Source organism: Podarcis tiliguerta (genome assembly GCF_965153285.1).
Source record: "Podarcis tiliguerta genome assembly, chromosome: 4".
Classification (NCBI taxonomy): Eukaryota; Metazoa; Chordata; class Lepidosauria; order Squamata; family Lacertidae; genus Podarcis; species Podarcis tiliguerta.
In genome coordinates, this window is record NC_139537.1 from 50,615,965 (window position 1) to 50,631,003 (window position 15,039).

Sequence of the window (15,039 nt, forward strand, 5' to 3'; positions counted from 1 at the left end):
TTGCTAGTACTGGAAGGGGGCAGGGAAAACACTGGGTTGGTGGTAGCAGCATGTTCCAATGCACACATACTTGGCACCTGCTGCCAGTCCAGGGCTCTCGCTGTCACCTTACCTCTCACATCCTGTCAGGTGGTACAGGGGGCTGCTCAGTGGCAGTGCCGCACTTCACACACGGTGACTGTGAAACCTCAGCTCCCATCAGCCATGACTCGGCGGATGATGAAAGTTGTGGTCCAGCAACATCTGGAAAACCATAGGTTCTCCCTTCCTGTTTTAAGATCGCTGATTGTGCAAAGTGATCAGTTCTGTGAGTTTGTCTGAATTGGTTTCAGAGATACGAGAGGAAACGCTTTTAGGACTGAATCTTCCATTACTTGAGTGTTCTTTAGAATAGGAGCCAGGCATATTTCCAAGTTCTAAGTGCAGTTCTGGAATTCTAAGTAGGAATTCATCCTGAGAATGGACATGATACGAAGTAATAAATAAATTCTTATTTTTGTAGACAAGGCACAGCTACTTGAAATAGCTAAAGCAAATGCAGCTGCCATGTGTGCGAAGGCTGGTGTTCCTTTACCGCCAAGCCTGATGCCTGTTGTTACTCCAGAAAAGAAGGAAGAAAAGGTTGCGCAAAAGTCTGCAAAAGAGACAATATTGGAACTCACTGAGGTAAGAGAATCAAATGAAACTTGCAACTGTTACTATTTCAATACAAAATGCAGCATTTATCCAGTAAGATAATAAAATCTGCTTTAAAATTGCAGGATTTCTAGATAACTTAATGAGGGATGTGGGTTAGAGATAAAACATTTCTGGAAATTTTAAAGCTGTGGGGGAAAACCACATCTTTTCTGTATGTTTTTTGGGGGACAATGACATATGTTAAATCCTTATTTCCTTATCAATGTAAGCTTCTTCAAGGCATTTGATAGAGTATGTTGATTTTGCTGTCTACTGATGGCATGCTTTGCTGCTGATGGCATGCTTTGGGTTGGTTTTATATTCTTTTTTCCTGATTTTATGTTGTTTTTTATGCTCTTAAAAATGGTAGGTTGCTTGGAGATTCTTTAGGTGGTAAATGATTAGTAATAATAATAAACAACTGCTCATTATTTACCACACAAATGTATCACTTATAACTTAGAATATAAAACCATAGCATCTTGCATATTTAGGAAATTTAAAACTATAAATGCCTTTGTTTTATAGAAACAGAAACTGCAGATATACCCAAATGTCATATACTGTTGTACCTCGGCTCCTGAATGCCTTCGGAGTCGAAAGTTTCGGCTCCCAAACAATCGAAAACCGGAAGTGATTGTTCCGGTTTTCAAACATTCTTTCGGAAGCCGAATGTCCGAGGGGGGCTTCTGCAGCTTCCTGCAGCCAATAGGAAGCTACACTTTGGAAGTTGAACGTTTTGGAAGGCGAACGGACTTCTGGAACGGATTCTGTTCCGCTTCCGATCCACCAAAAGGAAGTACGACTGTACTTCCTTTTGGTGGATCTTAGTTGCAGGTTTTCAGATTTCAGGCTTCACACCCATAATAGGTCTCTTCTGCTTTCTGCCCAATCTTGTACTGATCTTTTTATCCTCCAGGAAGCAAGGGTGATAAACTGCTTGCTTCTCACTCTGAGCAGCGTGTCTGTGTCACAGGCATTTCAGGTGAGAGGTGGACCACTTGGTAGGGGCTTTGTTGCTTTGCCTTTGGCATATGACACTATTTCAGTTTAGTGATGGGCATAGTAAAACTGAATTAGTCTTTATGTGCTATAAGATAAATCCATTTATATTGGAAGCCAGCCAGATGGCTTAGATCTTCTGCACGTGATGATTTCACAGCAATCTCAGTAGTATCTGTTGTATTAGGACTATGGTCTTTCAGGTATAATGGCTATCATTTCCAGGCCTCTTCTTGAATACGGTGCTGTTGCCAAGCAGTCAAAGTCTTTGATTCCCATAATTTTCAGTATTTGGTAACTGACGTTATATAGATTTAGTTGCTCAACTGTTGCCTCATTCCTATTATTGTGGTGATTATTTTTTTTTAAGAAATGCAAGAAGATTGCACAAAGCCAGGAAGATGATATTATTGTGAACAAGCCTCATGTGTCTGACGAAGAGGAGGAAGAGCATCCTTTTATCAACCATCCCTTTAAACTTAATGAGCCCAAACCTATTTTCTTCAACTTAACTGTGAGTACTGCAGAACTGCAGTGTCAAACTCTTTATTTGATAATTTTATAGAAAATAATTGTGACAAATGAGACTTAGTAATAATGGTTTATTATAAAATTATTGCTTGCAATTAATGTTAGAGCAACCAATCGTGTTATAATGTATAACATTAATAACCATGTTCAACAACTTTTGAAAAATGTTTGACTGCAGTAGTTAATCCTGTTTAGACACACTCTAAATTGCTTAGGAAATGGCTTTTGGAGCTGAATTGCAGATGTTCAAACATCTATCTAATTAGCATTGAATGCACAAGCATTTTACATTAGTGCTATTCACATGTTTACTGATGTAGAGGTCAGTTCTGTGGCAACAGACATGGGTTGGTGCTTCGACTCCCGTCCATGATGTTGCATCCCTGTTTCCACCCCATCCTACATTTGTTTGTTAAGTGTAGAGGCCTCCATTTGGAGCAGCTTTACTTGTTTTATAATTGCAAGAGTTTTAGCTGTTTTTTAATTGTATGTTCTTGAGACAGATGGATGCCAGCAACAACATTCTATTGTTGTAACCTACCTGGGACCTTACGATGATTAAATCTTATAAGAAATCTTAGAAATAAATGCTTATGATTATAATACTCTCTCCCCCCCACCCCTTTAAGACTCCTACTATAAAACCGGCAGCTCCGAAAAATCAGGTTACTTTGACGAAGGAGTTTCCTGTCTCTTCTGGATCTCAACACCGGAAAAAAGAATCAGATAGTGCGTATGGAGAATGGGTTCCAGTTGAAAAGAACAAGGATGAGAACAAGGACGATGTGTTCCCCAACCCAGCCAATCTGGAGGTAAAAAGCAGAAAGATCTTAATACATGGATACCTATTCATGACCTTATGGATACATGAGTATTTAGAATCTACAGCTCACTTAAAAAGCATGGTCGTGTTTAATAAAAACATCATAAAGTTATGAAATCATAAACAGAACAGATGACAAACACAGAATCAGATTCTCTAAAAATGCTTGATGAAACAGATACAAATATGTTCCCCTGAAAGAAATAAGAGCTACTGGCAATCTTCGAAAAGCAATCTGTAGAAGTTAGACAGCACTCCAGAGAACATGCAGAGGCATATTTAAAGGATTGGTGTGTCATCAGATTCTGATTTAGCATCAGCACTGTTCCTTGTGCTGTGTTTCAAACTGGTTTTGAAGCTCCCTGTGTTCAAAATTGGCTTGCCAAACCATGCCTGTAGCTGTCAAGGGAGTGGGGTGCGGGGAGGAAGACCCTCTATATGCGCAGAAGTTATTTGTATGTCCATCTGAATTATAGTCCTATTTTCAGTAATTCAAAAATGATAAAGCCCACTGCCTTTTCTTATGTATATTCACTCCTAGTTTCTGTTTCTTGATCATGCAAAAGTGTTCAAATTTTGGGAACTGCCTTCTACATAATTTTTAACACCCTCTATGAAGGATGCATTGCCTTAGCTCTGGAGATCTTCAAAACAGATGATATCTTTATTACTTTTTAGCCTGTGGACATCTCGTCAGCACTGACTGAGCGGACCATAGCCCAAAAGAGGCTTACAGAAAATACATTTGACATGGAGGCAATGTGTTTGTTAAATCGTGCACAGGAACGGGTAGGTTGCAGTTTCTTTCTTGTTGATCTCCCCGGAAAGGGAAAGTTGAAGACATGTTGGGTTGGAGCCAGACTACCTGTGGGCAGAACGCAACCCATGAGATGCTGTGCTGGTGGAAGGGGGCCGTTTTTACCCATTCCCCCTGCAACCCTCTGCGCCCCCTCAAAAGCGACTCTGATGGGTTGTGGGACTCTCTAGAACAGCGTGGGAGGTGGCCCTGGGGGCTGCAGTGGGGAAATTGGCAAAAATCGCCTCTCCCTGCTCATACACAGGTGGAGGAGCCTTTGATGGATCTCAGTCCCTTCCGTGAACAGAAGGCGCCTTCCAAAACATAGAAGGACAGGTCTGGATCCAACCTGCTGTGTTTTCTGAAATCATTTTACTGTTTCATATACTAGTGGCAATATTAATTTTCAAATTCCTTATACTTTGAAGTTTAGTCTGAACTCACCATAATTCTATGTAGAATGTGGACTAGAAACAACCAAGTTAGCTTTCGTATGTTCTAAACTTAGACTTCCAAACATTGAAAGGATGCTATAATTCCATTTATTTTTGCAAGTTAGATTCCCAGTACAGTACCATGCTTTGAAATGAAGTGGTTTACAAAGAAAAATGCTTCTGAGGTGATTTTTTTCTTTTCTTTAAGGAAGTACCTAGATAGCTCAGTTGCTTAGAGTGTGGTGCTGCTAAGACCCAAGGTTGCAGGTTCAATCCCCATATGGGATAGCTGCATATTTCTGCAATTCTATGATTCTGAGCAAAATATGGTTTTTCTTCTCAGTTAAAGAACAACACTACAAAAGAAACATAGCAGCAGGTGAAGTGGCATTAGCCGGTGGGAATTTTCTCAGAACATCAAATTTTAAGTTATTTTGAAACGGATTATGATTCTACTGTGTACCATGTAAAAGTATATAGTGGCTGTTGCTACCACAGTGCGTGTTTGCATTTGGGAACTTAGTAATTAATTATATTGTTATGTTCATTTATGGTTGCAGATTGATGCCTGGGCTCAGCTGAATTCCATCCCAGGCCATTTTACAGGAAGCACTGGAGCACAGGTCTTGTCATCAGAACAGTTATCCAACAGCGGTCCCCAGGCTTGGATTAAAAAGGTAGATGATATTCAGACAGATGAGTCCAAATGTCACATGATAAATTCCTTTGAAATCACTGGAAGAAGTGACAGTGACCCACTTAGGACACTAATAGCTTCCTAAAATAGGTGCAGAAAATAAATGAGTTAATTTACTTCTGTGTTCTGTCAAGATGTGTTGCACTCTTGTTTTGGAATCTGTATCTACTATGCCTAACTAGCTCTGTGTTAATACTGGTTTCGTAGGTTAACTGTAGAAACTGGGAGAATGATCTATGCTCACGTTTGAAAAGAGTTGTTTTAATTACTCCCACGGTTACTGTTATCTTGTGCTGAAATTGTCCTGAAATGCTGGGTACAATTAAATGATGCTGTTCCATTACTTACCTAGCCAAGAGATCAATCTGGTTGCGATTTCAGTAAAATTTTGACAGTGAATTCAATAAATGATTGCCAGAGGGCTGTAAAAATCCACTTGCTTGCTTCTGTTGGCGGAGAGATGAGAATCTGAAAATGGCAGGAGAGCTTTTTCTTCATAGTTTAATGTCCTTACCACTTAGTAAGAGGCAGGGGACTTAACTTTTCTCTCATTTAGAGAGAGAGAGAGAGACAGGCCCCTAATCCCTGCCTGATCTTGCAGCACCATCTGGAAGGACTGGACTTGCTTGATCAGGTATGAATAGAGGAGGCTTTGCCTTAGGTTTTCCCGAATTGTGGGGGTAGAATCGGGAAAAGGCTTGTTTTTGTTGTCCTTCCTAAGGGAGAATTATTGGCTGGCTTGATGAAGTTAGTATTGGTGAGGGATAGACAAGTTGATCTGAGCATCTTACACAAATATTAGATGGAGGAGGGAATTTCAGTCTGCTGAGCAAGGGATTAGCAGAGTGTATGTGTTGGTAGGGTGGGGGCAGAGGAAAAGCTGAACATATTTATTTGCCTTTAAGTTAAGAAGGCAACAAAGGCAACAACAACAAAAAAAGGATGCTTGGATACTTCACTCACAGCTGATTTTTATAACTCAAGCCCTGACCTGCTTGTAGAACTTAATGGTGTTTCTTAAGGGAGAAACATCAAAGGTGCCTTGAACTTATGAGTCATAATTTGTGCAGCTAGGTTTCAGAATTGACTAGGCAGTACTGGAGCGTTCAAAAGACTGGGGTGGAGTTAGCTTGTTTGCTTGGCAAGTATATTTTTACAGTCTTAGTGAAAATTCTTTCTCCACGTACACTCCTCCAACAGAAATAATTTTACCTTCTAGCTCTGATTGGTTTTTATGTAGCACTATTTCTTGGAGCCAATGGTTTGAAAAATGGGCTGTAGTTGAGTCAATATAAGCGCTTAGATACAGTAACCAGAGAGTTTTTTAACTGTATTCTGTTGATAAAATGTACTATACTCTTTTACACTTTTGTAATTAAACTATATGGGAAATACTGTAAATATATTATTATCTGTAAATATTACCTGCTGAAAAGGTTTTCTTTGTGGAAATAAAAGTGGGGAGCCAGGGGTAATTACGGAATGGCAGCCGCCATTTTAGCGAAGGTTTTGCTGAAGCTTCCATTGTGTGTTTGTCTTTCATCACCCATGTACAGTTCACAAAAAGTCATACTTGCTATAATTTAATTGGTAGTGTATCAATTAGGCATACACCAATTATTTTTAATAAAATCTAGAAGATTGAACAAATGATTCTTGAATCATGATATCCTTAAACTGAAGAGTTCCAAATAATGGTTCTTTGCCCTTTGTAGCAAGAAGTGTCCAGGGGTATGTCCATCTTCAAGCAGTAATGGTTCCATATTTTGCCCTATTCAGCTGCTAGAGATTGACCTTGGATTGACCATCTTAAAATGCTCAAAAGCAAGGTGTTGTTGATGATGCCACCTGATAGCAGTAGTGCTAGGTGCTCATGACTTCCTTCGCTTAAGATTCTCGAAACAGGATATACTGTCCTTAGACTTTCATAGACCAAGAGTTCTCATTGGTTCTCCTGTGCTGTAATGATTTTCTCTACTTGATAATATAAGCTTATCATGTGGACTGTAGGCACAATTGCTTTCTGCCCTTTTTGAAATCTGCTTAGTTATGCCTAATCTAAGTAATTGGTACTCATGATGCAAGGAGCATGAGGGCCTAGGACATGGAGCATGGCTCTGTCAGGAGTAGGAAGATTCCTGCTGGGGAACTTTTCATGTGAGATTGCTGAATTGTAAGCATAGGTGGGGATGGCAAAGCACTGGCGTTTGCATCCTGTGTCCCATCCTCCCCTCCCCCCACACTTTGTATCCTGAGTCCTGTATCACCTTAGATACCAAAGAAATGTTGAGTAGAACATTTCTCCCGAAGTCTGTGAGATCGAATTGCCATGCTCTCTGGTAATAGTTGGCCCTATCTTCACATGCTTCTTCAAGTTCAGAGTGTTCCTGAATTGTTTTCACATAGGGTTAATGGAAAGTCCGTCAGTGGGCCCCCTCCTTGTAAAGTTTAAGTCTTTCCAGTGACAGGCAAATCAGATGTCTATGGAAAACAGTTCCTCGTAGGTTTTCTAGAATTTGTTATTCAAAAAGTCGCTTCATTTGAAAAATTAAAATGGTATTATGAGGAGATGGATGCTCCTTTCCTATTCAAAACTTTCTAGCTGAGTGATGGAAGTCAGGCTGAGATGCAAAGGAGACAAGATCTCTCTGCTGCCCACAGTGTAGAATTCCTGAGATTGAAAATACTTTTCTGCAATGTATTTGGACTTTCTTCATTTATCCTGTGGGTACTAGGTGCTTTTCCTTGGAAGTAAATCTCATGGTGAAGTCAGTAGGACTTGTGTCCAAGTCAACATGAATATGATGGGGATTTTCTTTGTGGGTGGAGGTGGGAAATCAAACCATAAGAAAATCAAATTCATTCATCATTACCCAGATTAATAATATCTCACTTTACTTTCTATGAACGCAGAAATCGGGGTGCTTTGGAGTCTTCTAGATATTGTACTACTTTGATTCTGTGGTGAATTAATTAAGGAACCTAAAGTAGAATTGGTGATTTGTTTGAGAAATGAAATATTACATCAGTGTTGCATTTTAAATTTTTTTAAATTAGTTTTGGCAAAGCATAACAAAATTCAGTCACTATAGAGTTAACTTGAGATATTCTTGTTAATATGCTTCATGGGATAGAAAGAAGGCCACATTAAAAAAAACCCAGTAGCAATTTGTTGTTTGGTTTTATTTAAATTTGTTTGACTTTTAGTAGTGTGATATCAAATGTTTGGGCATTAGGTTGTTGAACAGTATTCTGAAAAGAACACTTTCAGGCAGAATTATTTCTGTTTTGCATTATCATCAATGATGTAATCAGTTCACAAATGCAAATATATTAAACTCTTCACAGCACACGTGCAAGACATTCATTCTTCCTTTAGGATTATTTTATTTACTTACTAGGCTTTTTGGAGGGAATGCTTTTAAAATACTTGTGCCTAGTTTCAAAGAACTGCACAGCTAATTCCATGTGCCTGTGGAAAGTCTGTTTCTGGGAAAACGGTCCTCCATGCCACATAGAAAGCCTCTTTTGAAACTGAAGGGAAGCTATTTGTGATTATGGGCTGGAGTGAAAGTTTCACTGGGAATGCCTAAAGTATCTCTTTGGAGTCTAGCCACAGTCCAATTCTGCACACATTTACTCAAAAATAAGTTCCATAGTATCCACTGAGGCTTACATCTTGTAAGTGCTTGGGACTACAGTCCTATTTTTTTGTTCAACCTATATTGTATTTGGACTTGTGTGCACAATTGGATTGATTACAGTCGTACCTCGGAAGTCGAACAGAATCTGTTCCGGAAGTCCGTCTGACTTCCGAAACGTTCAACTTCCTGCAGTCAATCGGAAGCCGTGGAAGCCCCGTTGGACGTTCGGCTTCCGAAAGAACCTTCGAAAACCAGAACGCTCACTTCCAGTTTTAAATCATTCAGGAGCCAAAACATTTGACTCCCAAGGTGTTCGGGGGCAACTGTATTTTATAATGACATAGTTGTAGAAAAGCTACTGTAGTGTGTCACCATGTACACAAAAAGAACTTTGGGCGCCCCAAGCGATAGAAAGTTTATAATATTCTTCTACATCCTGTTTGCTAAACGAGAGACTGAAAAGGTTCTGTGAAATGAGAACTGGCACTGTATGGTATTACTGGAAGGAAGGGGACAGCCGTTCCAGAGCTCTAGCATGACGCAGAATGTTGTGAATGAGTGGAGGGCGAAGGGGTGAGAATGTTTGCCTGCATGCTGTGGCTGTTCTGAATGCTGTGCTGTTCTGAAGCTTCCCCTGTCCCAGAACTGTGTCCCACTTCAGGATCTGGAGGGCCCTGACTACGCTGACCTTTGTGATTGCTGCAATGAACAGGAATCGTGCTGCTGAGAGTGCCCAGGTGAAACAATTATAGGAGAGAGGGGTAGTGCTTCATTGGTGTTGGACTGTAATGATGATCTTCCCTTACTTCAGAAATCAGTGACTGCCAATATTAATGTTTCCTGAGAGCAATTGCAAGATCTCCAACAAAGTAAGCATTTTGTGATAACAACAAACAAGGAAATTGTGAGCAAGGACAGACGTTTTAATTTCTCTTAAGGAGTTGGATTGGTGTATACGTTTCTAAAAAGGGGGGAATTGTTTCACTAATTCAGGATTCTCTCTGGAGGCTTAAGCAGTAGCCCATGTATCTAACCGTAAAAAAACCAAAACACCTAACTTGGAAGTACATCAGGCATGAGAAACGTGAGTTGTGTTGCTGGACAACAACTCCCATCATCCCTGACCTGGCCATGCTGGAGGACCACAGGTACCTCACCCCTCATGATATTTTTTCTCTACATGCAAGTTAAACATGATGATATGTTAAATATCTATTTCTCATGAAGTCACAAAAGTAATCGTTGGCTTTCTATGGGTAATATATTTTAGGGCAAATAGTTTCAGCTGCAAGTCTGCACACATACAAATGTGTGTGCACTTGCACACATGCACACCCACCCACTTTAGAAATGCAGAATATGGCAATTAGCATCCTGGAAATTTCAGCATTTTTAAAAAGGTGTGTTTCTGCCATTATGGTTGCAGAAAACAGCTTGGAAAAATACATTGTGCCTTTTCTGAAGACTCAGAAAGCAGAATGGAACTAGGTTTTGATTTCTAGTGATCAGGAAGCAGGAGTTAATTGAAGTAAAACCTTGCCACAAGTCCATTGATTTCCAGGGGTCTGCTTAGGATATGACTTTGTTGGATACCGTTCTAGAATTGCACTACCCTGTGCAGCTCCCAATCCGTTCACCAAGATTGTATTCTTTATTTTCACATTAGTGGCCATGTTACACCAATCTCAGCATCCTGAATTTAGGAAGAAGTGTATTATGGAAAGTAAACATGCAAAACCTATGCTAAGTGCAAAATACTGGATTGTGTGTTATTAGATTTGACTGCACTGGCAACCTTTCTTGCTGTTTTCCTCCTCCGTCTTTGCTTGTTCGGCAGCATGCTTGACCTTCTGGGCTTGTTACCCATAGGTACAAGTACAGGCATAGAGCAAGGATGGGGAACCTCTGGCCTGTAGGCCAACCTTCGGCTGCCAGGGAGTCCAGTTTTGCCTGCCAATGCCATTTCCCCCAAATTACACCCTTGCCCATGGTTTAGGGTCTAGGGCGAAGCAGACCCCTACAGAGAGCGGGATTGAATGTTCCTCCCATCAGCTGGTGGGCAGAGCAGTTGATTCCTTCATCTACTCTGCAGGTCAACTCTTGACAGATGGGTGGGACTGCCCATCTATCAGTCTGATGTCATAATGTCAGATGATTGAAAACTGAGTAGGTCCCACCCACTTGCCAAAGTTGACCCATCAGGCCTCTGGGCTCAAAGGTTTCTCCACTCCTGGCAACTTCACTGCCGCCGTCCATTGTAATTCACGTACCATATTACCATGCCTTGATCCATGTACAGAAAACTATAATAACCACTATGTTTGTAGATGGGGGAGTCCTGGTGTCTGTGAGAAATATTTATTTGGATCAGAAGAGGTTCTCTGTAAAGCACTGGTATTAAGTTTAACTTCTTTATTGCAAATACTATCAGTGGCAGACTTGGTCTGCTCACTGTAGTCCGTTCTGTGTTTTTCTTATAGGTATTCACCCTTGCACCCAGGATTGGGTATTCCTGGAGTTCCCATTTGTGTGGGCTTCTCTTGGCATTGAATGAATCTGGTAAATTGTAATTTCTTACCTCTTTGGTTTCTAACTCTGCTTGTGCCAGTCTAGTATTGCATTGGACCTTTCTTTTTTTGTGCCAGTGTCGATTCCCTCCTCTCCTTGTACACGCAGTTCTTATCACTAGGTCCTGCATATTAGGTTTCAATTCCTGGTCCTGTAAATTGAAGATGAATCTATCAGCCCTTTCCCACCTCATGAAGAGGAAATAGCTTAGCACCATCTAGTGGTAAAAGACCTAAAGCTCAACTAGTTTTGCGTGGCGTAGGAAAATTTGAAGATTCACACATGGTAAATTGCCATAGAAGTGACAATATTCAAATGAAAACATAAATGCCTTTGGGTAGCTAACAAAATAAAGTACCAGTTTCCCCATTGCTCTTTCTTGCTGCTTCTATTAAGCATTTGCTTTTAAATTAATCTTGCTGTTAATTATATCTAACTTTTAGAATATTTAGACATTCCCCACATGATTCAAATTGTTGGCCTTGCTAACGGTAGCTTACTTAAGTGGAAATTAATCCTACTTTGACTATACCAGTTAGTACTTTTGTGTGATTTTTTAGAACAGATTGAAACAGAAGGGTTAGTGACATTGCGAATTATGTCAGAATGGAATTGTGTTTCTGTCACTTCAAGCAGTGGTTCAGTTTCCACATAATGTTTTCTGTGCTTATAAAAAGTCTATAAACATTATGGTGGCGTATAAACCTGACATCCTGCCTTACTATGTTGGCAGTTGCCGTATATAATAAACATTGTTTCTCCCATCTAGATAGTGAAACCTATGTATCGCTACCGTTAGAAAAGTTTCTGAAATAACTTGTGGGACTTTAGAGGCTTGCTTGGGTGGTAAATATCTAGTTAACAGAATGAGCTTCCTTGACTGCTGCATTTGATAAGGAGTTGAGAGGTACTATCCAGGGAGCAAGGTATGCTGAAGTCCCATTGAAATAAATACCACCTCAGTGCAGTATTAAGTACTTAGTGCAGGCCTACACACCTGCTTAAAAATATGTCCCATTGAGTTCAGTGGGGCTTGCAATAAGTGGGTACAGATGTAGCCTAAGCACTACTGTTTTCATTTGGATTTCATCATAAAATGTATCTGGATGTATCTGTTATGACTATCCTGTCAAGCCAATTAGGAAAGGGGATGCCTTTTTTCAGAGGTGCTTTTCAGAGCTGAACTGCATTTAAAACTTCAGCCAGCTGTATCCCTTTGACTGGCACAGGTTTCTATGAAGGGAGGTGGGGGTGGGTGGTTTCCACAACACTCCCCCTCCCAGTCTACTTTAGTGGGTTGGGAGACTTTTTTGAACAGCCATGGGACATGGCATGAGCAGCTGCAGGAAAAAGATTTAAAAAAAAAAAAAAAAAAAAAACCCACTTCCTTCCCTCTTCTGTTGATGGAAGCAAAGAGCATTCTATGAGCAGCGGGAAACAATTGACTAAAACCCTTAATTTTGTTAAAATTTATATCCCACCTTTCTAGGCAAAATACCCATTAAATATATATATTTTTTGCTTTTACACCTGAAAGGGCTATTTTTGTAATGCACACCCAATGATTTTGGAAAGTATATGAGAAGTTCCTGCAACCTTCAAAAGACCTTGGTCAGAAAGTTGCTCTCTGTTGTCTTTGTGAACTGGATACACATTGGTGATGAACCAGACCTTGTTGATGAACATTCTATCATTACAAAGCAGGTGCAAAAGAGGAGTCGGAGCCCTGGGTGACATTGACTGGGGTTTGTATCCTCTGCATGGTTGCCCTTTTCTAATGAGAGGTTCCTGGAAAGGAGAGGGGAGGATGAAAATGGAAGTAAGTAAATGCCCTTCTAGGTGCCTCAACTCAAAGCAGTTGGTAACTGGCAACAGCTAACATGTCTCTGTGTACACAAACTGCATGGCTTGCACCAGTCAAAACGTTTCCATGAGAGGTAATATCTTTCTCAGTTTTGCCTTTCCTTATACCAGAGCATTTCCCCCCAGAGCAATATCCAATTATTGCATGATTACAGGCAGCAGTTTTAATTATATTATGGGTATAGGATGCCTATGGAACTGAAGTCAAACATGTTCTGGAAATGTTGCTCTTTGGTTTCTTAACATCACCATATGGGGATTCATATTGAACTGGGTGTGTGCCATGAAGAGGAAATCATAAGGAAGATTGTACTCTTCATTTGCTTTTGCAATCTATTTTCAGTAAATGAAAATGAATGGAATGTAGAATGAAAGCAAAGAAATACTTGATGTGTAGGTTGATACCCAAATACTAAGCTTTGTGCCTTTGTAAAAGAGAACGTGAGAATCATATATTGTGTTGATGCTACCAATGTATATTATTAACACAAGCCGTTCGTTGCGTCGGGTCATTGGGTGGGGCAGAAAAGAGAGATGATAGTTCACAGAATAGCCTGTGAACTTTCACCCCTCTATATGGAAACTTGTTTCAGGGCCAAATCTGCCTTGTAGCTGCCTTCTTGCCACGGTCAATGCCAGCCCTACTATTCACAACACTGCGGCCATCGAGGCCTAGGTACGTAAAAATTTAAGGAGTTTTTAAAAGTACTTTAAAGCTGATATAATGTTTTAAAACCTATGTTTGATCTTACAGCATTTAATAATAATAATATGACTCTTGTGGTTATTTGAAGCAGTTGTCACAGGCTACTGTTGAGTTGTATGGCTAAGTTCGTTTTTAAAGAATTGCTTGTATCATGCACAGGGATTTTCAGGTGGAAAATGATCATACAGTTGTGTAATAAAGTGGGAGAAATTGTTTTTTTTTATATTTAAAATATGTGTAAATGTTTGCTTTTTCTATTCAGTAACTAGGTATATATGGCACACATTTTGCCAGTTAAATGTTTCCACAAGATGAGAAGAGATGCATTGGAACCAAAGTGCTATTATTTAAAATGCTTGTAAAATATATTATGTGTATATATAAGCAGTGGATATTTATATTTCCACTTACTGATTGAAACTTTTACTTTAAGAATATGTCTAGGTAGATTTCTTCAATGTATGTAATGTAAAAAATACATGCCTATTTCTTTGATAGTTAATAGTTAAAAGCTTTAGAAAGTTCTGTAGTTTTCCTCCAGAGTGCTAAATGAAGGGTTCCTTTTTATTTTCTTTCTTTGGGTAGGATCAGTTTCTGAGAGCTGCCCCTGTAACTGGAGGAATGGGAGCCCAACTCATGAGGAAAATGGGATGGAGAGAAGGAGAAGGCTTGGGTAAAAATAAAGAAGGAAACAAGGAACCGATTCTAGTGGATTTTAAGACTGATCGGAAAGGTGAGTTGTTTTTTCTGATGTTAACAACTTCATACTGATTTGTCCCAGTCCATTGGGGAAACAGGTGCTGTTGTGAGGATTCTTGTTCTGAATAGAAATCCTGTGTCAGCCAGGAAGGCTTTGGTACCCTACATTCAGCACTTTCATCCCAACACTTCTGATGTACAATACATACCACACGAAACGATACTGTGCCAGTGCCTGTTGCTTGTTGTAGGGATTGAGTGCATCAGATGTGTGCAGCTGAATACCGGCAATGATGTCTTCCTTATGAAAGAATTTCTGTATCTGGGTCATTGCTTCTCTGGTACAGAAAGAGCCCTCTTAAAGTGATGCAGAAGATCAGAAGTCTCTGTAATTGCTTTTTTTTCATAAGGTACCAAAATGATCTAACTCCCATTTCTTAAACAGTTCTTTCTTGAGTGGCTGACCCAGAAATCAAGCTTAATTTTTATTTGGTAGTTCCATTTTTTTGTAAAAATGTTATGTACTGTCTATTTTCCTAGAACATTTTCTCTGTACTAATTTCTAGTTTGACTTAATACAGGCAAGGGCACATTTTGA

At 39.8% G+C, this 15,039-nt stretch overlaps 1 protein-coding gene across 5 annotated transcripts in view; it reads left to right on the forward strand.

The window, feature by feature from the left end:
• SON (SON DNA and RNA binding protein) overlaps nt 1-15,039 on the forward strand; it is a 36,388-nt gene that overhangs the window by 16,913 nt on the left and 4,436 nt on the right. Inside the window, exons 4-12 of one of the 5 annotated variants that reach the window (XR_014510729.1) lie at nt 503-666; nt 2,051-2,194; nt 2,841-3,023; nt 3,713-3,823; nt 4,825-4,941; nt 11,086-11,164; nt 12,875-12,992; nt 13,630-13,712; nt 14,328-14,475. Coding sequence is in view for 2 of the 5 variants with exons in the window: in XM_083438889.1 (XP_083295015.1) it covers nt 503-666; nt 2,051-2,194; nt 2,841-3,023; nt 3,713-3,823; nt 4,825-4,941; nt 14,328-14,475 (867 nt within the window). In the remaining 3 variants the exon portion in view is untranslated. Of the gene's footprint in view, nt 1-502; nt 667-2,050; nt 2,195-2,840; nt 3,024-3,712; nt 3,824-4,095; nt 4,167-4,824; nt 6,612-11,085; nt 11,165-12,874; nt 12,993-13,629; nt 13,713-14,327; nt 14,476-15,039 lie in introns of those variants that run through there. The other 4 variants (XR_014510730.1, XR_014510728.1, XM_083438889.1 and 1 more) reach the window with 4 other exon arrangements.